Here is a 25,834-nt window from a genome sequence, read left to right as displayed (position 1 = left end):
CTCATGTTGTTCAGAGGTTTGTAGCCCTGTAAAATTTAATCTTGTTTACAAAGTATTGATTAAATGGGTATAAAATACCTGCAGTTTAGGGTTAACTATGAAACACTAAGGTTGTTCATTGCTATTATTAATTTCTTCATATACCTTGAACTTGTGAATACCTTCCCTGTCTTTGGCATGCTAATGCCTCCCAGAAAGAAATTCCCCAAAATGTCTAGAATACTTCTTAAAGTACCAGTCAAAGAATGGTCAGTACCAGTCAATAAAAATGTCAGAGAAAATATCTATATATATTTCCACTTTTAAAATAGCTTTGATCAATAGATTGTAGGGGTTAAAAGACAGGATGGTAGACTCAGGTCATAGAAACAAACATACACTTTTCTTTTTAATCTACACGAAAACCCTCTTCTTTAGGGAAAAGAAGTAAATTCAAAAGGTTCAATATTAAAATCACCATGAAAATATACTTAGGGAAAATTCTTAATGTGCCCATTGCAAATATCAGAGGCAGTTTTTATTGAATCCTTTCCATTTATTTTTAAGGCACTTTGGTAGATGCACTCTAGTAAAAACTCTAACAAATACGACCTGCCCTGAAACCCAACAAGGACAACTGGGAAGAATTCCCATTCTGACTTCAGTGGCTTTGTCTAGGCCGCACATAACTTCTCACACCAAGAAATGTTAAGTAAGAAGGAAATGTGCTAGCAAATGACAAGTCTGTTACCTAGATGAAGAAATTACCTTCATTAGCTTTGAATATTGAAGCTGAACCCAGAATTAAACCCATCCATTGAAAGATGGGAGCTAAAGCAAAAAATTCCCTTACACTGTGAGATCCCTACTGGGGTTTTGTGATCATTACATATTTCCAGCTTATTTTAACACACCAGGAAACTAAAGCTGTCTAGCTCCTCCACCAGAATAAACCCAGTAGGTGATAACACTGCTATCAAACGGTGCACAAACAAGCTGTGTAGAGAGTACTTCTTAACCATAGTTCACCACCTTGTCTTCCTTTTCATGCAGCTTATGTACAGAAATTATATTGATTGTTACTGTAAAGGAAGGGGAAGAGTCTACCTGAAGAGTGGTTCCACAGGACGTGATTGCCATGGGCTATGCAATGGGCAGGCTTCCTATACTACGTAATCCCGGCTATATTAGCCTTGGGAGCTGCTGCAAATGCCACTATTCAAATGAGGTCTGGACTTTTTGGAAGGAGTCCATGAGGAATGAGTGACACAGTAGATCTGTGCTTGCAGACTCCTTGGGAGTAATCACCTCTAATGCTATCACACTGTAGCTACCTTTTCTCAGCCAGTAATGAAATCCTGTTTTCAGTTGCTAAATAACTCACAAAGTAGTATTTCAATTTTCATAACACTGATCATAAAATAAACATCTTTACCCCCTTTCCTTGTTGGTCAAGATAATCCTAATCGTCATATACCCTCTTAAAACTTTCTCTTCCAATGAGCCTGGCAGCCACTGCTGGCTTTATGCTGCCATACCATCCTTTTGCTCTTCCCATGTATCTGCAAATACCTTGTCTACTTAGTGCAGAGTCTTTTTAATTGTCTGTTTATAGACGACCCAAAGCACATGGAAGTTCCAGCTGTAACTAGGACTTCTGACTGATCTAGTAATGCTGCTCATAGTTAAGGCAACTGTTAGACCATGCTCACGTTGTGACAAAATTTGTGGGAGAAAGACAAATGGGAAAATAGGAGCACATGTAAGCAATCCTTCCTACATATTGTCATCTTTGAGAATAATCTGTTAGTTGCTATGAGACTCGTTGTGTAGGGAGAGAGGCCAAGGCTTTAGATGGACAGAAATGGAGTAAAGAGGTGCATTAATAAGCACACAGGGGACAGATGGCTTTGTAACTGCTGAAAAGACTATGTCACTCAAATGATTTCTCCACCCACAGATTCTATTACAGAAAAAAAAAAAAAAAAAGTTGGCTCAAATGATTAATCCCTCCTGAAACCTGAAGAAATTGGCTGAACGTCAGTTGAAACACAACAAACACACTCATAAAGTATTTTTCATTTTCTCTTGAAATTAAAAATCAACAGACAAAAAAGTTGATACGTAAACACAAAAAGTTAACCTTCAGTGAGACTTTCTAATCATTTGTATTATCTCTGCATTTTTCCTCAAAATACTTTTTCCTTCTACAAAAGTTGGCAGGGAATAGTTTAGATTAAAATTGTTATATATTTCTTGAGTTTGCGATAGACAAAGAAAAACCCTCAAAATCTGAAGTCTCATTGAAAAACTCAAGATTTGAACGATGCCTATTTATCTTAACCACTCATGGAACAAGAAGGTTATAAGAGTGCAAGAGTAACATGCACTCCTATTGTTCAGTCCACAGAATTGATGTTCTGCTGAAATTAGAAGGTCTTTGAGACGACAAGAACACGTCATCATTTCCAGGGGAGGTCAAGGAGTATGAGTTTACTTTATCCCTTGTTTTCTGCTGTAGTATCATGATGCTGGTGACTTCCAGTACTTCCAACTGCTTATATAAAACACTAACTTTTTTTCCACCAGCTGTAAAATTGCAGAGAAACACAGAAGTGCAGCCAGGAGCCACATGCTTGCTCTTCCACAGCTACAGCTATACCAAGGCTTTGCCTCTATTTTCACCCTGAAGATTGCTCTGCACTTCTGTGATCTACCTACACACATATGAACTCAGCATATACGTACTGTTCTGGGGCCATTGAGACAGAGGTAAGCGTATATACATGCCTCTGTACCGCACACACAAAAATATTAATATATCTGCACGTAATTTTACTTTTTCTTGAACTTTGTTTCCTGAACCTTGGCTGTAATGAATTAACTTGAAGCAGATTTTTTTTCTAAAAGTTAAGCCTAGCAGAAGAGTATTTATAAGGATTATTTGCTTTGCTGGTTTTGAAAGTGAATGTTTACAACATAAAATACGACTTGTTTGACAATCACACATCATTGTATATCATCTTACAGATTTAGATGCTGTCCTCCTCACAGAAGGACAATGATGACCACACATCACTCCATTACAGTTGGCAAGCCACCACATAGGTGCTGGGGCATCTCCACATGCACCTTGTTATTAGTGTGAGAAACCAGATGGACACACATTTGCTCACTTCAGTGTGTCACCACTTGCTGGTTTAATTACTTTTAATATCAGGATGGTAAATGTGAAAAACCATTAAGTCAAAATAGATGTTGTTACAGATGCATGAAACAATGCATTTAAAAGTACTGTTCCTTCAGTCATTCAGCCATATTACATGGAGTAATTAAGGAAAGCTGGCACGCAGGTTGACAGAGCATGTTATGGATAGTGTTCATAAACGCATCAAGTTTCAGTTGCCATGGGGATGCTAACTCTGAACTGCCAGCTTTTGTGTGTCTGAAACCTCAATCAAAAGTTATTTGAATATGTCTGTGCGTGGGTATGTGTACAAAGATTGAAACTCGGAGATATAAGATGATATCAAATAGATATGAAGATATGGGACACAAGCGAGTATCTGCATAATTACACTAAGAAATAAGCTCCTAGTCCTTCTGTTTTCTTGTCTGAGTACATAAATTACCTTTTTAGCCTGTAAGCTAAATGTACAGATGTTGAGGGAGATCTGCACCTAGCAGACATTGGTACTGAGTACACTGAAGTCAGTGAAGTTATGGCAGACTTTGACCAGCTGAAGATCTGTTCTGATTCCTGCAGTTCAAAGGTCCTGTGTGGGACAGTTTTGAAAGAATTCAACTGTACTTTCATTATTAGTTTCTGTTCTCCCCTGCCAAGGGCCTTCAGGTACTTACTGGCACTTGTCAATATCCTCCAAGGAAATCCTCCTAAGATATTAAGTCAAGCTTTGGAGTATTGACAAAATACACAGAGCTTCAATAGTTTTTCAGCATTTAACTTAGCAAATTAAGTCTTCCTATATGGTTCAAGTCACCTTACATGATGACTCTCTGAGATTGTATTTCATAAGGTTCACTTGGCCACATTATACTAAGCTGAGAGCTATATTAAGTAATATTAAATATTTAATCTATGATGACAGGTATTTTTGGAAGCTGATACAACAGTACTCATGAATGAGGAAATGAACTTTGACAAAATGAATGGTTTGACAGATGGTAGTTTGCTTAGAGCTCTTACTAACAGATGTTTGAATGAATGTTCTGCAAGACCTCTGTGTATTTTGGGTTTTATGATTTTATTAGCAAATAGCTATCACCTGGTGTATACTTGCTTATGATGTGGAAACAGCTAATTTTTTTCCTTACCTTTTTTTTTTTTTTTGAGAAAAAATCCCATCACTTTAATGATTCCTGCTTGGATACAACAATGATGGAACTTAGAAAGTCTTTATTATAAGTACATTTTTTGTGCATCACAGTAGTTATGATTAGGTTTGTGAGATTGAGAGACACACAATTCATTATTCCAGTGTTAGGAACTGCAAGCCCCCAAAATGTGAGGCTGAGCGCCAGGAGTGGGACTGATACCACAGGTGGTCTGGGAGACACTTGTGTAAAACCCAAATTCAGCTACATATAAAAACATACCTTCTACCTACCAGAAACATTATTCCAATATATTTACTCTTAAAAAGAAAAAAAAATTAAAAAAGGAAAAAAGTTCTCAGTAATCACTAAATAAATTACCAAAGTGGCTCCTAGTGTAAAAACTAGAATTTAGATTCTCTTATACAGGTATCCTTCTCACTGTGCTGCACAATTCTTGTCTTACCCCACTGATTTTAAACTATCCTAATGTAAAAATCATATCCAAGAACACATCAATACACTATTTAGTCCTCAGATACATGTTTAGTGAATGCTGTGTGGAATACTTAAGGAAGACCCTCATGCTCCCTTTTCTCTGGATGAACATTGCCATCACCCATGCAACACGCTGATTCTCTGCACATCCTCTAAGGCACTGGATATTTCCATGGATTTCATGGGATGCCCAATGTATTGGCCCCTAATTAATCACTCTGATTTCTGCTGTGGGAACAAACTTTACAAGAATTACATTTTTGTGGCTCTAACTGTACTTTGTTGACCTTAAAATTCTAAATTACACGGAGGCTTGGGAAAAATTTTATCCTGCTGGGGTAGATCCCTTTCTATCACAGGTCGCCTTTTTTATTAAGTCTGTACAGAAAGACTATTTACTCAGAGTTTCAAGAAATATAATGAAGAAATTTTCTTAAAACTGTGCAAAGTTATTAGAAAAGAAAAAGTATTATTTAAAACAGATACACTGAGATCGTAAAAGTAAATAAACCCAATGTATTTTATGTTGGACTAGATTATTAATTTATTGAAATTACCACTTAGAAGTTGGGCACCTTTTCTATCAAACTGTTGTATCTCAAAATACAGAGTTTCATCTGAAATTTAGCATATAGTTTCAGAAAAGCCATTTTGGGAAGAAATTAGAAAAATCCTAGAATTAGAATGCTCTATTCGTATATGCTAAATAAGGCTTCAGGTTTCCATTTTGAAATCACATTTGACATTCAAAAATTGACCTCAAAAAAGAATAAAAATATGAAATAGAGTCAGAAAGGGAGGAATTATTTGAAGAGGAAAAAACCTCAAAGTAAATATTTTGGATATGTTTGTATGTAATAAAAACTAGGAGGAAAAAGCTAACTACTCAACCTGAACCAACTTTATTTCCCATTTTTTGATTCTGCAACCAAACTGAGCAGTCCAGCTGTTTTGTAAATGAATCCTCCTCCTTCTCACAATAATAAAATTAAATATTTGAATATTTTATTTAAAAAAACAATTGGTAACCATACTGATGTCTCTGTAGAAATGATTCCTGTTATTTTAATGAGGGATATCAAAATAGCTTTTTTATTTTTCTATTTAATAACTTACATTTATATACAACAGTCTCCAGCAACAGTTTAGGTGTTCAATCATATCTCCCACACAGTGGTATGATATGCAGTAATTAGCTCATTTTCTTAATATTCTCCAGATGTAAGGTATGCTCAGATCTGCTTTTGGTGGCTGTGGATTAATACTGACCTTGTAAAAAGAATTTCCACGTCCAAAAGACCATTAAGGCCTTAAAAAAGAGGTGGTAGTGTTTTGTACACTATGAAAAAGATTGCATCATCAGGCAGGAATACCTCTTCTGTGCCTTTACCATCTTCTTTGTTCTAAGACTGTCCTATATTTCTGAGGTTGATAATCTTAGGACTCCCTGGTACATTGACCACCCAAACCAGCTCAGTCTGCCCTGCAATGCGGTGGCAGGAGCTACTGAAGCTCTGCTGTGAGCTCCTTCTCCACTCCAAGCGCCCTGATGTAGGGGGTATGTCTTACTGTTCTTGGGCAAATTAACATTTAGGAAGGTTCATCTGTTGACCAAGTACCCATTGCACTGGTATTTTTTTGCAGAACAAAAAGACCGTAGCTACTCCAAAAGATTAAAGAAGCAAGACTATTATCTTGCAAGACAATATTCACCTACCTTGCTCTCTCATCCCTGAGCATGGTTCCTCAACAAGCATCCTTCTTCCAAAGTTAGTTATACATCTGAAATGCATGACTTAGGATTTCAGTACTGTAGGTCAGTCCTTACATTGCTAGTTATACTAAATTTTTCTATCTTGTCTTACAGTGTCCTTCATGACATTTCAGTTTGTGCATTTTTGGTATATCATCTGCCATGGCTGAAGTCTTTCTGTATTACAGGGATAACAACTGCAGTGATATGTAAAAAAGGATAATATTTTATAGAAGCAAAAGTGAAACCAGCCATGAATGGGGGAAAAATGAGTAAAGAAATACTAGGTTTGGGTGGTGAAACTGAGAGAGAAGAAAAAATATAAGGGTACAGGCATGGATCCCTAGGTTAGAAATCACTAGAGAGGAGTAACATTCAGAACGCCTGATACTAACTGCCTTCTTTGCTTCAGTCTTTACTGCTAAGGCCAGCCCTCAGGAAACCCAGACCCTGGAGGTAGGAGAGAAAGTCTGAAGAAAGGAAGACCTTCCCTTGGTCAAAGAGGATCCAGTTAGAGAATGCCTAGGCATACCTGACATCCTCAAATACATGGGCCCTGATGGGATGCACCCATGAGTGCTCAGGGAGCTGGCAGATGTTATTGCTAGGCCGCTCTCAATCATCTTTGAAAGGCCATGGAGAACAAGAGAGGTGCCTGAGGACTGGAGGAAAGCCAGCATCACTCTGGTCTTCAAAAAGGGCAAGAAGGACGACCCAGGAAACTACAGGCCAGTCAGCCTCACCTCCATCCCTGGAAAGGTGATCGAACAGCTTATTCTGAGGGTCATCAATAAACATGTGGAGGAAAAGAAGGTTATCAGGAGTAGTCAACATGGATTCACCAGGGGAAACATGCCTGACCAAGCTGATAGCCTTCTATGATGGCATGACTGGCTGGGTGGATGAAGGGAGAGCAGTGGATGTTGTCTACCTTGACTTCAGCAAGGGTTTTGACACCGTATCTCATAACATCCTCATAAACAAGCTTAGGAAATACGGTTGGATGAGTGGACAGTGAGGTGGGTTGAGAACTGGCTGAATGGAAGAGCCCAGAGGGTTGTGGTAAGGGGTGCGGAGTCAAGTTGGAGGCCTGTAGCTAGTGGTATGCCCCAACAGTCAGTGCTTGGTCTGGTCTTATTGAACATATTAATCAATGACCCAGACGAGGGAACAAAGTGTACCCTCAGCAAATTTGTTGACATTACAAAACTGGGAGGAGTGCTTGATACACCAGAAGGCTGCGCTGCCATTCATCAAGATCTGGACAGACTAGAGAATTGGGCAAAGAGGAACCAAATGAAATTCAGTAAGGGCAAGTGTAGGGTCCTGCACCTAGGGAAGAACAACCTTGGGCACCAGTACAGGTTAGGAGTTGCCCTGCTGGGAAGCAGCGCTGCAGAGAAGGACATGAGACTCCTGGTGGACAGCAAGCTCTCCATGAGCCAGCAATGGGCCCACGTGGCCAAGAAGGCCCCAATGGTGTTCTGGGGTGCATTCAGAAGAGTGTGGCCAGCAGGTCGAGGGAGGTTAACATCCCCCTCCCCTCTGCCATGGTGAGGCCACATCTGGAGTTCTGTGTCCAGTTCTGGGCTCCCCATTTCAAGAAAAACAGGGAACTACTGGAGAGAGTCCAGTGGTGGCCACAAAGATGATGAGGGGACTGGAGCATCTCTGGTATGAGGGAAGGCTGAGAGAGCTGGGTCTGTTTAGCCTGGAGAAGAGAAGACTGAGAGAGGATCTCATCAACGCTTATAAATATCTAAAAGGTGGATGTCTAGAGGAAGGGACCAGATTCTCTTCAGCAGTGCCCAGTGCCAGGACAAGGGGCAACGGGCACAAACTGGAACCCAGGAAGTTCCATCTGAACATGAGGAAAAGATTCTTCTCTCTGAGGGAGACTGAGCACTGGGACAGGCTGCCCAGAGAGGCTGTGCAGTCTCCTTCTCTGGAGATACTCAAACCCCACCTGGATGCAATCCTGTGCAACCTGCTCTGGGTGATCCTGCTCTAGCAGGGTGGTTGGCCTAGATGATCTCCTTCCAATCCCTACCATTCTAAAAAAAAAAACCAAAAAACAAAAAGAAAGTCCTGCTAACAGGTTTGTGTTAGAGATTAGCAGTTACTATGACTTTGGATATGGTAGAGAGAGAACAGAAAAACCAGTCCTGCCCATGGCCATCTCTATTCAGATCCATACTGTGTTGACAAAATATATATGAATAGAAAAATACAGATATGTGCAAGGAAGGAGTAGAGATAAAGTAAAATCAGAATAAAGAGAAACAGCATATTTTAAAGCCATAAATGCAAAAGGACAAAAGGCAAAAGAGAAACCAGTGCCCTCTTACAAAAAAGAGTTTTGACAAAAAAAGACTTGTTACTGGAATAGGCAAATTCACCATTTTGGTTATATGTCAGGAAAAATTAGTGAAAAATAGAAGTGTGGGCTTTTTCTCATTGTATTTGCAAACATTAGAAGTTAGTGTCACTAATAAAGTAGTAATCAGTACACACAGATGCTATTTTATCAGAGCCAGCCTATGAGGAGAAACAGAGGTCAGCAGAACTTTAAAAGGCAGATATGACTTACTCTGACTTTAATTTGCTTTCAAAAACATGCTCACTGACCCTTTAAATCACATGCCAATTACAAGCATTGTAGTGCCATTACTAATTACATGCTGAGAGTGTAAATTTAAAATGGCAATTTCAATTTTCAGTTGATTGGTAGAATGCAGGAAAATAAAATTGCATACTAATTAGTTCATGTGTGTCAGATACCTGAAAGATTAGAGAAAAAAACTCTGCACTCATTGCAAGTGAGTTATAAGCAAAGCAGTCAAACCTTTCATTTGTAAAGCTGCATATAAATAAAGAAATTAAATGACAAAGAAAATTGATAATGATGGAACAAGGCAAAAATAGTTACAGGCCTGTACATAATTATTCTTTGGGGGACTTTGCCACACAGCTTCCTTTAGAATTTCTCTAGCATTAGAAATGTTAAGAGGGTAATAGGCTACTGCTTCAGGTTCACTGTGCTAAATGTTATTTTACATTTCCTAAAATTGGAGTTTCTGGTTTCATAACTTTCTGCTTAATCTCTGCCAAAGATTCACACCATTTCTCAGGAGCCATCTTCTGGAAGAGCTGCTTTGTCACTCAGACAAACATGGAAAAGGTCCAATATGCAGACCCCTCACATTAGGATCTGGGAGGAAGCTGGTGAGACGATAAAGAAAGTAAAAACTCAGAGTGGGCTGTTGTTAGAAGGACACTTTCTCCCACAAGACCAGAAGGAAGGTAGCCAGAAACTTAGCACGAATCAGAGTGGGCTGACTTTTTGTAACCTTCCACAAATTCTTATGAAGTATCTCCTTGGCCAATAAAGAAACTCTACAAAAATAAGGTATGGGATTTCTGCTTCTCCTCTTCTCTCAACAGAAACTTTTCGGCCATATAAGGGTCAGGTAGTGTCTGTCTCTCAGAGTGTATTTCATGCTTGAAGAACAAGACAGTGCTCTGATGTAAAGAACTGCTATGCAGTGCATAAAGTGTGAGTTTGTGGAGGTCTGTATCCTTGCCAAATCAAAACAGGGTTTCTGCAGAACACTAAAAAGTACTTTTTTTTCTCTATGAGTATCACCTCCCTGAAAAAAAATTCTATTTTCTGTTCCTAGTTGTTTTAAGGAGAAAAGTCTTCAGAAAAGGAAAAAAAAATCCTCTCAAGATTTAAACTTCTATTTTTAAATTACAAAGAGTACTTTTATTTTTGCTCTGAACCAGAAAGAAAAATAAAATACTCAGCAAGTTTTGTGAAAATAATAGACTAAAGTTTATGTTAAAAGAAAAATGAGAGAATAAGAAGGGAACGCTAGGTGCTTAGTATACATTAATCATATCACTTAATTAGCTTCTAGAAAGTCCTTAGTTACTATGTCTGTCAAAATTACAGAATAACCTGCCTGGGATCGGCACTACATAGATTAGGTCATTAACTCCAAAAAAATCCCCAAATTATTCAAACCTGATTCCATGGGCTGAGATTTATAGACACATTTTCTCCATTTGTCCAATCTTCCTTCCAGGTCAGAGCAAAGGGAAGATGTCCCTGGGAGCAAAGTCCAAGGCAGATGTAACGCTGGTCTGGGTAGAAACTTACACAGCTGCCTGACAGCTGCCTCCATGCTGGGTGGTGGCTTTGCCAGGTACAAACATGGAAGCAACAGACCATTAGCCATCCCCATCCAGTTCATCTCCTAGTAAAGACATGACTAGGGGGCCAGTGCTAAAGGATTTTGAATTTTTTTCTCCACCTCATTTAATAAAGCCCACACTCTAAAGCAGCCCAAAAGCTACTGTAACACTGACTTTTTCATTAGCCATTAAAATTACATTAGCTTTCTACTCCTGTGAAAATAATTCTGCTCAAGTCCCTTAGTGTTATTCGTTCCAGTTCTTTTTCAATGTATAAATTTTACAGACTTCCTAAGCCCTCTGGTCTTTATGGAAGAAAACAGACTTAAGATATGTTGAAAGGCCTTTGTGTTTTCACTGTGCAGTGAATAACAAACAGTAACACCAGCTTCATTATTGAGAACTGATGAAATACAGCACTCTCACCACACCAGTTTCAGAAAACTTCATCAAACAGCACTTTGGGCCTGATCTCCAAACAAGAAAAAGAAACAGGCAATCTTGTATGCTTTTTCCCCACATATCTGGGAATTGCTCAGAAAAATCACGAATGGTAGTCAGCACAAAAACTTGAATGTGAGCAAAAATTATGCCATGTACACAAAGGTAACTTCAAGCAGAGTGTGTCTGGCACACTCAAGGGACATATGGACAGTACAACTTAGTGCTGGTAGACAAGGTGCTCAAGTACCATCTTTTGCTACTCCTGCAGTAGGTTCACTGGGAGGGAAGCATCTTCTTCAAATATTGACTACAGCCATCAGTGCAAAAGGTTTTTCCATGATTATCTAACATCAACTTTATTAACTAACAGCTGAAAAGGCCAAAGCTTAGCCCAATTCACATATCATGAAAAGAAAACACCATGAAAATAAAGAGCTACAGCAATCACTACATAATCATTATCTTCATTAAAATACAGCCACAGGACTTCATATTCAGTGCTCCATGACTTTTACTGAAGTCATTTACTGGGCGCAGAGAAATCAAGTCCACAACGAGAGCACTGCCATTTGAATCATTCTAGCGATACCATCCTTGAGTGGGAATGAAAAAATGTGTATTTCCAGCCTCATGGATGTGGTTGAACTAACAGCTATTTCAACCTTAATTAAAACAGTTCTTGTTACTTCCAGCACGATGCACACAATGCTTAACCTGTGTGCCTAGAGCAGCTCAGCAGAGGACAAACTATTCCTGCAGGCTCCGGTACAGCCAAAACCACATTAAAGCACTCTAGAATGATGCCCAAGGAAGGCTGCATGTGTCAAAGTATCTCTACCAAGAGATATTGCTGTGTAATGCTACTAAGGACCTAATGAGCAAATGTAACATATGTAGAAAGCAGCTTCCTTGAAAAGAGTCTTTATAAATTTGCTTCTATGGGTTAAAGCCACAATGGAACATATGCACACATTTTTTAAATAAAAAGATTTGTGCATTTGTACAGTCAAGATTATTGCTGTTTTGCAACTAAATAGTCCCTTTTAGTCTAGGCTACATTTCTGACAGTGAATAAGAATCTAGCTGTTAGTTTACCACTTGTCTTCATCAGTTTCTTAAGTGACTCTGGCAATTGAATCGAGGAGATTTTTTTCCTCCTCAGCTCCATCTGTTACCTGAATCCATGGCCATCTGTCATTTTCTGCAGCAGTCCAAGCATTCACAAACCCCTTCTTATTAAGTCGTGCATAGTAGGGGTACCATTTCTGGAGTCCAAAAAGAGCTCGATGAGTGGATGATGCAGTCATTTGTTGGTTTGTCACAATTCCTCCCTCTATCCCTAGTGGGGCAGAGCATTCTGCAAATGGAAACAAGAAAAGAAATTAATGCAACTGAAATGATAAACTCGTCTGAGTCCCAAGTGGCTGTAATTACAAATAGCATACAAACAGATCCAAAATGTCATGTCAAATACATTATTAAAAAAGATTTAAAGCACTTGAGTAGCATCTTCTTTTTGTAGAAATGAAAAAAAAAAGTGCAAAAATATTGCTTGTAAATAACTATTCCCATTGCAAATTTAATGAAATAGATTAAGCTTTAAATTTCTTTTAATTTGTTGTATCTGAAGAGTTGTCAGTTTGGGTTTTATGGACATAATGAAAGAAAATTATCCTTAGATTCAAATATTGAAATAATTGCTAAAAGCAAATTTAAAATTCTGTAATTACTTCAAAGTTCCACATTGCTGCTCTTGCCATAGAGTGTAGCATTTAGCCAATAAGCTAGAAATTGTTAATGCAGTTCTCTTTAGAAATATGAAACTAGACACATGATATTGTTTATTTACACTAAAAATATTTAAAGGTCTTATACATTTAATCACCAAGCCACAAAGTATGTATTTAACTGTAATGTTCACATGCTCATAATTTTATGTGTGGTATTCATCATCAATTTATTCACCTGAAATACTTGTAGCCGTAATCTTTTTTGAAGTCCAGATATTTCTGCATACATTGTTTTCTGAAGCCACTTCATTTGGTACAGGAACAAGAGCATTCAGTTATTGTGAGCAATCCAGACAAAATTTTGAAGTATGATTGGCAGTCTACCTACTATTAAATATGTCCAACCACTTTCAAATAAAGGACATTTATTTTCTCAAATCACTTCTGATGCAGACTGTAAAAAGAAGCTAATTGCAGGAACTATCGTAGCAGCTGATCTTGTTCAGTTGCCCAAAAGATCTTCTGCTTTGTGGGTCAACTGCACTTCAGCAATTTTGAACACAGCAGGCAGATGTTTACTTATACTTTAGGTTTTCTCAGAACCCTAAAGGTAAACTACTCTACTTTTGTAAGAAAATCGTGTATTTTCAAAAGTTCATTATATTTGCTTATCTTTGTCATTTCACAATGGAAAAGAAAGGGCACACAGGTGCGTCTATATGTATGCGTAACTCACAAACACACACGTGTACATACAGAACTGATCCAAGTTACCATGAAATTAATCACCCCTAACAGCTGGTATCTTAGGTTGATAATTATTTAAAAATAGAGATGTGAGAAAATAGAAGAGAGGTTTCCAAGAGGAGCTTAAAGAAGAGGCATGTCAGGTGTTTTAATATGGATGTGGAGCATACATCTGTATTCTTTATAAATATTCTCCTCTCATGGTGAGGAGCACAGGGATGAGGACACCTGCCAGACCTGCTAACGTTATTCAGTGACCTATTGGGGAAAATGTGTGCATGAGGACAGGGGCCCAGCATGTATCAGGGCCAGTTTTGAGTGGGGTCCAGAGTGAGGGTATTTGGCTTTAGCAGATAATTTTCAAAAGAAGAACATGTATTTGTTGCCAAGGCCCTTGATCTCCTATAGACATTGAAGCTTTGGCAGACTTGGAGAAGATGTGGATGTCTGGGGTTTTTTGCTGCACCTCTAAGGTGCAGAACTTTGTGGAAAGTTTTGATTTGAAGGCATGTTAGTTCTCATGCTTGAGATGCATTAAATGGTATTTGAAAGATGTGTGAATTTCTTACAAGAGAAAGTTGAATTTTCCTTTCTAAATTGAAGACAGTTAAATTACCAAGTACAGCACTTAAGTCTACTTTGTCAGATATAACCATATATGGTCAGAAGTGTTTACTTTCCTTAGCCTGAGGAGGATTATTCCTGAAATCCAAAGCAAATCTTTACCTTCAGGGAATAGGTACTTCATTGTACAAGCTTCTTATTTTAATTGCAGTTCCAGTCTTGGTTTGTCATGTTTGTCAGTTTTTCAATGTGAGTTAAACACAGAATTACCACTAGTAAAAGTTGTAACTACCACATTAGAGATACTTTCTACTTTGATGTTCAGTTCAACCATAACAACATGAAAAGCATAGGAAATATGAGACTGGACAACAATTTCTAAACAGTATTAGCCTTACAATGTAATATATATGTACACACCACTAAGATCTGTCTTTAGAGGACCATTTTTTTCATCATCCTGAAGGACATCAGATCATTCTCATGAGGTGGGAAGCTTGGATTAAACTAAATCATAATCATGCTCAAGACCTTCTTGCAGGTCCAAACCACAGAACTTGCAATGCAATCATACTCTGACCATAGCAGTGCTGATGAATTGAGCAATTTCCTAGGCACAGGTCTGGCAGATGGGTCCTGAGGAAGCCCACTCAAGGTTATCTCTTCCCGAGACATAAGATACCTCCACATGCATCATGATGGGGTTTTTTTGAGTAGTCTTACCTTGAACTTGACCACACTGAATTCAAACCTTCTGTTTCATAGCCAGGTCAATCTGTATTTCAAGATATTTTTAAAACTCTTCAGTCCTTTTTAATAATGCTAGAACATTTATTAAATTACCAGAACATATTGCTATCTCATTTATTTATTGAACAGTCAGGACTTCAGCAGACATTTTGCTAGGACTCTGAGTAAGCTCCTCCCACGGTTAAAACTGCCCATTTACATACCCTTTTGTTCTTTATTTTTAATAAGACAGTATTCCACAGGAAAACTTTTCAATTTACTTTCATCAGTTGAAAAAAAATAGTTGAACTCATTTTTAGATAGTCAAATACCTCACAGCAAACAGATTTTCCTTAGTCATATGCTTATTAATTTCTTCCAAATACTCCAATAGATTTGTGAGTCATGCTTTCTCCTTACAAAAGCTCCAATGGGGCTATTACTCTCTAAATTCCCAAGAAATTGACTTTGCTTGAAAAACTCTCAGCTGAATAGCCTTCCTCTGGTTCCATCAAGCATGTTATGACAGTAAAGGACTGGTTACAGACTAGTTTCTGCACAAGATATTGAATTTGAGACACAAACAATACTTTCCTTCAAGTTGAGATATCAATTATTTCTTTTAGTGCTTAAGGGCTGTGATATGCCATTGACTACTAACAGTGAAAGAAACAAGCAAATGCAGCTTTTGGAGCTTTTAAATAAAAATGAGATACATATTTTGCAGAACAAGTACAAGCTGTATTATATTTTGTTGTTATACATCTGCTTCTGTTAAATCCACAGTTCATTTAACAAAAATCATGACAGCTTGGGAAACTGCAGTCTCCAAGGGAGTAATAATATCACTACAGTGACTCTGTACAATTCAGTCTGGTCAACGTCAGTCATTAAATAGAAAACCATTTTTATTAGTTTATGCTAACACACCAGCTTATGACAATCAGCTTCATGCAAGAAGGTAAAAAAACCCCAAAAAACCAACAATTAAAAAGCTGCTTGACAGGTTCATGATACAGATTCACAAGGAGGATCTTGTCATCTGGAGCTGATATTTTGGTGTCATTAAATAACAAAATACTAACTTGAGCAATATTGTTTTTAATCCTACAGTCACTGTTGGTATGCACTAAATAAAACCCTATTGATGCTTCTCCTCATCAAACACAAACCAATACCCACAATGCCCCATTGTCCATGAAGATGACAGAATGCAAAGGTGTACCGATAAGCAACATGACTGTGAATGGATCCAGTGAAGGACAGGAAAAGTCAACAGCACAGGAAAAGTGAAGGATTCATTTATGTCTTTTCAGTTCTCCTAGGAATCCCCACCAACTCACGTGAAGATGGCATGGTTGTAAAACTGCATTGAGGGCTTCTTTTACAATCTCAAACTTCACTAGATGTGAACATAACGTACCATTTTGCACCACAAAGCAAATGATCATTAGTCCAGATTTCACTTATAGACCAAGGGTATGGGCATCAAATAGCTCCTCAGACAAAAAAATGAGACTTTTATCTGTTTCCACCCTTATCTCTTGCAACAATAAATCCCTCCAGCTGAACAAATATATTTCGCAAAAGGAAATAGAAGATGACGACAGTTAGCTTACTGTGTTTTACATTGATAATTCTTCAGAGGTAAGTTAGAACAGGGAAATATGTCACCAATTCCCCCTCTTAAGAGGGGAAGGACAAACCATTTTAAGCTAAAGAATTACTACCGTAGGAGAAAATAAGCATAAAACACTGGGTAAACATGTTACTTAAGTATATTTAATTTGGACTTCTACATTTATGTCAGTCCACAAATTAAGCAAAACCTCCAAATGGTTTAAAAATTGCTTGAAAATGTGAGGATTATGCCTCTGCAAACAGAAGAAAAAGATTTGTTATTGACAATGAAACGTGACTGATTTTGCAGCATGAATATATAGCTTTCAATTTCTCTGTTGGTTTCTCTCTAGCTAACGTCATCAAAACAAACAGATGCAAAATTGAAGGAATGCAGAAAACAAATCTGCTTTAGACATCTGCAATCCTGTCTTTCTCCAAGCACCTCATTTTCTGGAATGAGATTACTCTGGCTGTGCTTAGCATAGCACAGTAATTGTGCTGAACACAAACCCTGACAATGGGATTACAGATGACCTCTGATATTGCAGTAATTAATGCTGATACATGCATAAACTCCCCACCATGCAATCTAGGCTTCAGCCTCTTATTTCTTCTTCTTGTTCCTCCTGCCACCCACACGTCTTTGCCCAGTTTGTTCTGTCAAGGATAGCTCTCTTCAGATAACAATTAATTTGTTTTTATAGGAGCTGTTCAGATGGATATGGACAATCATTTAGCAGTCTGCTAATAAAGTGCCCACCCATATGCAATGTATGAAGTGATGTTCTTGTAGGCTTGTTTTTTTCACAGTCATGGCAGGTTAATGATAAAATCCTTTCTTCTTTATAAATACTACGTAAAGTGCTTTTGCAGAAAGGTGGCTAGGAGACACAGCTTCCCTTCCTACTAGATATGTTTCCTTCATACAGAAACTTCAGTTCTTTGACCATAGTAATTTTCCCACACTGGCCTGCAGTGAGATTCAAATCCCTCTGATGGTCATTCAAAGGGATTTTCTACACTGAGCAAGTCTGCAAAGTTTTATACTTCCAGCATAGTGCAGGAGCATATGGAGATGGTGGCTCAGACACTGAAAGCAGATTAGGTCTTTTTTGTATAGTGCTGTGTCCGAAATGGAGGGTTGTTATTCGGGGCTAATTTGCTTAGTTCTAGTTTGGTGATTTCTCCATTCTGCTCTTTGCGTAGAATGGATAGGATTGTAAATTCCCCACGAAAAGCACAGGGATTAACATCTGAGGAACTGCAACATACAACACAATTAAAGAGGGGACCCATCCAACAGGAATAAAATTAAAGGAAGATACAACTTCTGATTTAGGAACTCTCTAAACTGAAGACTGGTGGAAGCTGGGAAAGTACAATGAGAGAACCATCGCTTTGTGCTCATGCCTTTTCTTATACTCATTCATTAAGCATTCACTTCAGATCACTGTCCAAGGCAGGACTATTGGACTGTCATCAGACAGCATGGATATTCTTATGCTCAAAAAGAAGGCTACATCTAAAATCTTGTATCTGCAAAGCTGTGATCAGAAAAATAACTTTTTTTAGTATTGCTCCATGAAATTATTTTTTTCTGCTATGTATTGTGCTGAACTCCACAACATTAATGTTATTGACAACATCCCCAGGAAAGTTCAGAATACTTCTAATGGAACTGACCTGGGAAGCTAACCTCCAGAATGAAGACATGCTATTTCTGGATCCCTATCATGGAAAAAGAGGGCTTCAAATGATCTCGAAAAGATCTCTATCTTAAGACATGTCAACTACATTAGAGCAATACCATTCCTGACAAATGTTTGCTGAATGACTTTTTTTTTCAAAAGCTTCAGTAGTGAACATTCAACAATCCCATCTGGTGTTTGATTGAAGTCCAACTTGAATCTTTCTTCTTCGTTATTTTTTGTCTTGATTCTATGAATGTAGACAACAATGTCCTCTTCTTAAAATAGCCTTTAGTGTATCTTTCTCCTCTCCAATTCTCTTTTCTACCTAGGGGTGCCAAATAATCACAATTTACACACCAAGCACACAGCATAGCACAAATTGTGAAGGAGCAGAGCTGTCCTTGCCATATGGGTTACTGGACTAACTGGAGGCACAACTCAAAATCCAGGGGAGAGTTTAGAACCCAGAAAAATGATCAGCTGAACCTTGACCGTGATGCACCATCTGGCCAATTTACAGCAGAAAAGTACTATCACTCCATGGTGATTTCAGAAAGGACATGCACCATCATCTAACCACCAAATACAAAATGCATCCTCTGAGTTTATACCATTATACTGTTATTCAAGTTACAGCACTCAACAATTCACTAATACACGTTACCTATACTTTATTCTGTTTTCAAGCAGTGATTATGACTTCAAAAACATTATATTGAAGTAAGGAGCTAGAGGAGTTTAATTTCTCAAACTCCTCTGCTGAGCTCTCATACGGAAATATATTAATCTTTATGTTAAAAATTATTTTTACATTTCAAGTTGGCAATGTGAAAAATAACATTTCTACCATGTATGAATAGTGATATTAACCAGTTTTACATAACTGATAGCCACATGAATGCTACTAAGATTAATCTGAATAAACCAGAAATTATAGAGTAACACTAAAAAAACCACTTTTCACAAGAACTAAACTGCATTTTTATTATAGAAGTTAAATTCATTGGAGCTTTCAAGTCATACTACAAAATAATTGACATGGTCATATTATTTTCTTAGCTTGCAATGATATGAAAAGATATGTCATTTGAAGTTCTGTTTACCAATCCTAAGTTTTTTCTGTTGGATATGGACTTGGGCAGCTGTGGGTGGAGAAGATTGTGTCGTTGTGGATCTATTAACTACCTCCTTTATTTCTAGTCATTGTAAATGGCTGCGGCACAGAATACAGCTAATTAACAATTTAAGCATAACTTATGCATATAAAAATGAAATTAGGAACCCAACGGGATTTAAAAATAATCTTTTTCATTTGCTGCTGCTGCTGAAGTCTGTGCAATCCGTGCACTTCTCCCCTCCCTGGGTATTGATAGAAATATTTCTTTTAAGAATACCAGAAAACTTCAGTTTTCCAGCTATGTTAGGACATTTGGTAATGAGACACAGTGTTTTGTGGAAGTTCAGCATTCCTCCTGATTTCAAGATAGCTGCAGACAACTTTTTTCAGAGTTCCTTGGTTTTATACTTACTTACATTAATTTGTTGTTCTTTTTTGGTTTTTGTTTGTTTGTTTGTTTGGGGTTTTTTCCTACGTAGCATGCAACACAAACCCACTTACCTATATGGCAAATGCATTGTATTGTAATGTATCCTCTCAGCTCCCTAAGTTCATTCCAAAGGACATGGTTTTTTAATTTTTGTACTAGAAAAACCAGTAGTTTTTAAACAGAGTGGATGAATATAAACTGGTAATATTACAATTTCCAGAAACTGTCAGACTTCCCAGGAAAAAGCACAAGCTACAAAATGGGGTTCACCACTTCGAAAGCTCATATTCTGCTTCTCATCTGGAGTGACCTGCTGATGCAAATGCACACTCACAGTTGTGCTGGCTGGTGGGAATGCTAATTTCAGAGTGGCTAATTGAACAGGAAATCTCACTGATTTCCTTTATAACTTTTGCTAAATGCTATCAGGAGAGGTGAAATACCTGGATTCTGACCAGCTGACTGTTTTGAAGCTCTGCCTGATTCTCTGAATTAGTTACAGGAACCAGATGGTGATACTACTTTTTTTTTTTTTTTTAATAAATGCTAACCAAGTACTGCTAATTTGAAGGCAGCTGGTGACATGTAGCTACGTGCTGAATGATTGCTTCTTCTCAAAATCTGCTTGTTCCAAAAAGCAACTTTGAAAAAAAAAACAAACCCAAACCTTGTCTTGGAAGTAAAACTGGAAAGACAAGATATAGTTGCACTGAAAGACAATCTGCATTTTTCTAGCAGGTCTACAATGGAAATCAGTGGGATTACAGCATTGATGTAATTAGCATTCCTGCAAGCCAGCCTGACAATGAGAATGTTCATTTGCCAGAAGAGTATGTGCTTTTCAAGTGGCAAATCTCATTTTGCTGCCTAAAGAAATTCTTTCTGTCTTTGTGGTTGGTTTTTTTCCCCCCATCAGAACAGCAACTGTTCCTAGAAATGACAATATTACTTTTTACAAGATGTATTCATTGAAATTTCTTAAAAACTACTAGCGGCACTAATATGAATTCTACATTACAATGGAATACGTGTTCTTCAGAAAGAAGTAAAAAGATGGCAATATCCTACAATATACTGTTGAAGTGATATGCTAAATATGAGCTATATCCACAGTACGGAACACAAACTGCATGGAAATGACTGTTATTTAAATCTGACTACCCAGGAACAACAGTTCTTATGGACTTTAAGCTGTTCAATCTTCTTCTATAACACATCTAACTTTTTAATAACTGGAAATTCAGATGTTGGCATTTAGATCTTGTTCCTGGAAGCCATCTGATGTAGGTATAACCTTATATTCTTGTAAAGCAGCTTTAAGGATCAGGGCTTGAAGCCCTATTAAAAATACAGAATGAATTTAAAGGTCATGGACTTTTATTAGGGTGGAAAAAAAATTCAGAATGAAGATTCAAAAAGTTATCCTTGTATATGTGCAGTAAAAGAAGTCTGTCATTACTATAGCAGTGTAGTAAAATTAAATGTAGTATTTGTGACTCCATGGTGTATTTTAAACATAAATCAAATCTGTATATATCCTTCTTTTCTTATCCTCTTATTTTTCCTTATCAACATCTCTTTTCACCATAGGAAGTATATTATTCCAAAGTGTTTATCTTTAAAATAGCTACCAAACAAGCAAACATAAGGGATACTACTTATGTGACCCAGCTTCAGCCATCTAAAAGTTACAAAGCTACCCTGAACTAGCTGCTTAGGCTCTTTCTGTCATCTGTGGGAAGAAACAGGCAACTCTACACCACGATTTCTATTATTCCATTATCCATTAAAAAAGTGTTTAAGACAGATATAATCGTCTTTTCTGTTTCTACTGACCAAGGAACAAGCCTAGAGCACTATCTTCAACTTAGTGCCTAGGTTTAAGAGGCTAAAATTAAGTTAAATTAATCAGATGAGTTTTAAAAACACTGAAAATACATTACTTTAAAAATATATGAAGATATATATTTTTCTACAAAGCTAGATTTACCAGACAGTTAAGATACTTGGGCTTTCTGAAAAAAAATCTTTTCAAAACAGATGCCAAGGAAGAGATGAGCATAACAGCAAATAAACAACGTTCCAGACTTTGATTTTTCTGGAATTGGAATTTTATGTGATTCAAGTTGAAATACACACATCAAACCTCAGAAAGCTATTATTTGCCACAAACACACCAAGGGACTCCTCATTCTGTCTGTTTTACATCTAATGTCACTGGTGGTGTATCGCAGACATCAATACAGGGGTCAACACTGTTCAATGTCTTCATTAATGACCCAGACACTGGGACAAAGTGCCCTCTCAGCAAGCTGGCAGATGATATAAAACTGGGAGGAGTAGCTGATGTGTGTGCTGCCACCCAGAGGGACCTCAACAGGCTGGAGAAATGGGCTGAACAGGAATCTCATGACGTTCAACAAGAGGAAGTGCAAAGTCCTGGCCCTGCCCCTGGCGAGGAACAACCCCATGCACCAGTACGTGCTGGGGGTCTGACCAGCTGGAAAGCTGCTTGGCAGAGAAGGACCTGGGGGTCCTGGAGGACAACGAGTTGACCATGAGACAGCAATGCACCCTCATGGCAAAAGTGGCCAAAAGCCTCCTGGGCTGCATTAGGCAGAGCATTGCCAGCAGGTTGAGGGCAGTGATCCTTCCTCTCTACTCAGCACTGGGGAGGCCAAACCTAGAGTGCTGTGTCCAGTGCTGGGCTCCCCACTATTAAAAAGATGTGGACTTACTGGAGTGAGTCCAGTGCAGGGCCACGATGATTAAGGGACTGGAGCATCTGACCTACATGGAGATGCTAAGAGAGCTGGGTCTGCTCAGCCTACAGAAGAGAAGGCTCAGGGGGTTCCTATTAATGTGTATAAATGTCTGATGAGAGGGAATGAAGACAAAAGAGCCAGACTCTTTTCAGTGGTGTCCACTGACAGGACAAGAGGTGATGGGATTGGTTGGTTTGGTGGGTTTTTTCTTTTTTTTTTTTTTTAATTGTGAGACTGGCCAAACACTGGAAGAGGCTGTCCAGTGAGGTTGTGGAGCCACATCTATGGAAATATTAAAAACCTGACTGGACATATTCCTGGTCAACTGGCTCTAGGTGGCCCTGCTTGAGCAGGGATGCTGGACAGATGACCTCCAGAGGACCCTGCCAACCTCAACCCTTCTGTGATGCTCTGATTCCAAACAGTTCTAACTCCAGATTCTTTCCAGATCAGTGTTCACAGACTGGTAAATTCTGGCATCAAACCAGCACAGAGAAGCCATTCCTGAGTACGAATAGTCTAACATTGTTCTGTTGACTTTGGAGTGTTATGGATTTCCAATGGCTGAGGATTTGCCCCTGAAGTACTTCACTTTATTCACTATTATACAGTGCTACATGAAATACTAATACTAATAATTTTTTTCATTGATTTAGCACTTTTTTCTTCTTGGGAGCCATTCTTAAGCTTAACACTTTATATAAATGTGTTTGCAGGCCATATTTTTTGAATAAAATTAAGTATGAATAGATTTCAGTCCCAGTCTGTTAGAATGATACCTGACATACAAATATTCTGTCTGTTTTCCTATACCAAATTAAATTTTTGCTGTTAATTGCATGGAGAATCACTATATTTTAAAAAAGTAGAAGAATTTCTAATTGAAGGAATTACATCTTAATTTCCAGTAGAAGGTAGAGGCTGAAGGAGACTTTTCATTTTCCATAAGATGCTGTCTTTGCTTATGTGTGCAGACCATTATGTGTAAGCATACACTATGACAGACTGAAGAAGAGCTAAAAACTTCAGTTACTGAAAGCACTCTCTTTGGCTTTGTACATTCAGTTTGCTTCAGTCATGCTTGGACAAAGCAAACATTGTATGGAAGTATTGTGAAGGACAGTCACATATTCCAGCTCATTATCCGATTAATTGCCTCATGGCTTGGCTTCAGTAGTCCGAAAGCACTGATTACAATGTACCAGCACAGCTGGAGATTACAGTAGGTATATTACTACATACCCATTTTTCGAATGTGTTGACCTCCTTTTTTTTTTTTTTTTTTTTTTTTGTCAAGTACATCCTTAGTACCATCTCATCTGCTCTCAAGTTCATGACAGGTTTTATCCCCCACTACCAGCTATTTCTTCTTATGTCATCTCTTAAAACATCACTTTTAAAAATAAGCCTAAGCCCTCTACAATCCCTCCCACACAGAGGCAGATTTTTACTTGGAATGAACCCTAAATTGTGCAAGAGCTGTGTATGGAACACTGACTTTTTAAATTTTAAGACTATGCAGATCTCTAATATGAATATTAGCATCACTGTTGCCGAAAAAAGACGGTATGCTACCGCATCCACATTAGCTACAAATCTGGTTTAGCTACTCAGACCTTTACCCATACTTAAAAATCTCTAGCTCAAGTGCAGCGGTGCTTTAGACTTGAACTATTCAACCTTGCATTATACAGAGTTTGACTGGAGTTTGAAGATTGTTCGTGAACATATAAAGGCATAATGTAGGGGCGATACAGCTGCAGACCACACGCGCAGCTTTGCACATTTTTGGTATTGGCTATTTCAATCATTCTGCAGCTAATCAAATTGTTTGCTTACTTCATGTAGCTCAAGTGTTTTTTCCACAATCCAATGTTCTAATCTGAGTGATATTGAGTAACTTGGTTGTAGCAACTCATGTTATTTGTTGTTCTGAAGACTAATCCTACGGGCAAGACCAAATCAATGTTTTTGTTCCCATTGAAGGAATGTAATCAGCACTTCCACTGAGACAAGGTAACAGATCATGTGTTCCTTCTTCTAGTCCAACACAATGCAAAATGAAACTGCAAAATAGAAGTTACAATCCTCCATTTTATTTTGCACTTCAGTAGACTTGGAGAACACAAAATGTCAGTGATTATTTCAGACAGTTGTTATCTATTACTAGATAGAAAACCTAAAGCCACAGGATTTGTAACTTCCAGGTAACTCCTAACTACACAATGGAATAGCACATTTTTTCTGGGTCTAGTAAGTTTATAGAGCCATTCATCTCTGAAATCTGATTAACTGAAGGCATTTATCTCCATAAGTTTGGTTCACAGATATAAAACAAAACAAAATGGATTTTCTTGACCTATTAACATTTTAATTATTATTACTTTGATTTCTGACGTGTGGTTCCAACTATGCTAGTAGCCTGTGTGGTACTGCAGCACAGAGGTGAATAATATGATTAATCTTGTTTCATGCCTTCACATAAAATACTGTATGTCAAAGGCAACATCTTTACCAATTTGCATCAGTAGCAGCTAATGAGCACACAGACACTTCCAGACAAGCAAACTTTCCAAATGATGTTGTGTTAAGATTCAAGTCCCTAGGAGGTGACATGAAAATGAAGTGATTAGTTATGTTCCATGCAACAGAAGACAGCTTTTCAGACAGTAATGGGAAGAATTGCTACCTATTTGCTGATATGTCCAAAGAGATTAAATGCTTTTTATGCTGATGTAGCATCTCAGCCAACAGCAACACATTATTCTGTTATCATATTGGTCAACATGGTTCATGTGTGTAAGCGATGGCTATCAGAACTAATCAAATACAAAGAAATTGGATGTTACATTCTACTTCTCAACAGTGCCATTACTGCTAAGTGAGTATCCATTAGTATTCCCTTATCAAATCCTCTCTTCATACTTTTATAGTAAGGTTGTAAAATTCACTTTGGGCCTTTACTTGCTGTACAAGCTCTGTGCTAAGGACACACACTGAAAATAAAGTTAGGCAACTCTTAGGAAGTCTGAGGATTTAAAAAATGGAAGAAAAAGGATTTTCGAGTTCTTTTAGCACCTAATAATGCCTTGCTTTTTCCAGTGGTAATGCAATTTCATGACGCAGTGTTTATAGGAATTGTGCCTAGATGAAAAAGCTAGATTTCGGGACTACAGAGCTTCACCGATAGATGAGTGCTGCACTCCCATCTACAAAAAAACAGCTCTAGGGT

The 25,834-nt window shown here is 37.9% G+C and overlaps 1 protein-coding gene across 3 annotated transcripts in view; it reads right to left on the bottom strand.

The window, feature by feature from the left end:
* The window catches only part of EDIL3 (EGF like repeats and discoidin domains 3), a 271,141-nt gene that overhangs the window by 67,488 nt on the left and 177,819 nt on the right, over positions 1-25,834 (bottom strand). For all 3 annotated transcript variants that reach the window (XM_075740487.1, XM_075740486.1, XM_075740485.1), the window contains one exon: positions 12,382-12,563. In XM_075740487.1, the coding sequence (XP_075596602.1) occupies positions 12,382-12,563 (182 nt within the window). The remainder of the gene's footprint in view (positions 1-12,381; positions 12,564-25,834) is intronic.

The sequence above is a fragment of the Balearica regulorum genome, chromosome Z (assembly GCF_011004875.1).
Source record: "Balearica regulorum gibbericeps isolate bBalReg1 chromosome Z, bBalReg1.pri, whole genome shotgun sequence".
Taxonomy (NCBI): domain Eukaryota; kingdom Metazoa; phylum Chordata; class Aves; order Gruiformes; family Gruidae; genus Balearica; species Balearica regulorum.
The sequence above is the reverse complement of the archived record's forward strand: the minus strand, read 5'-3'. Positions and strand labels throughout refer to the sequence as shown.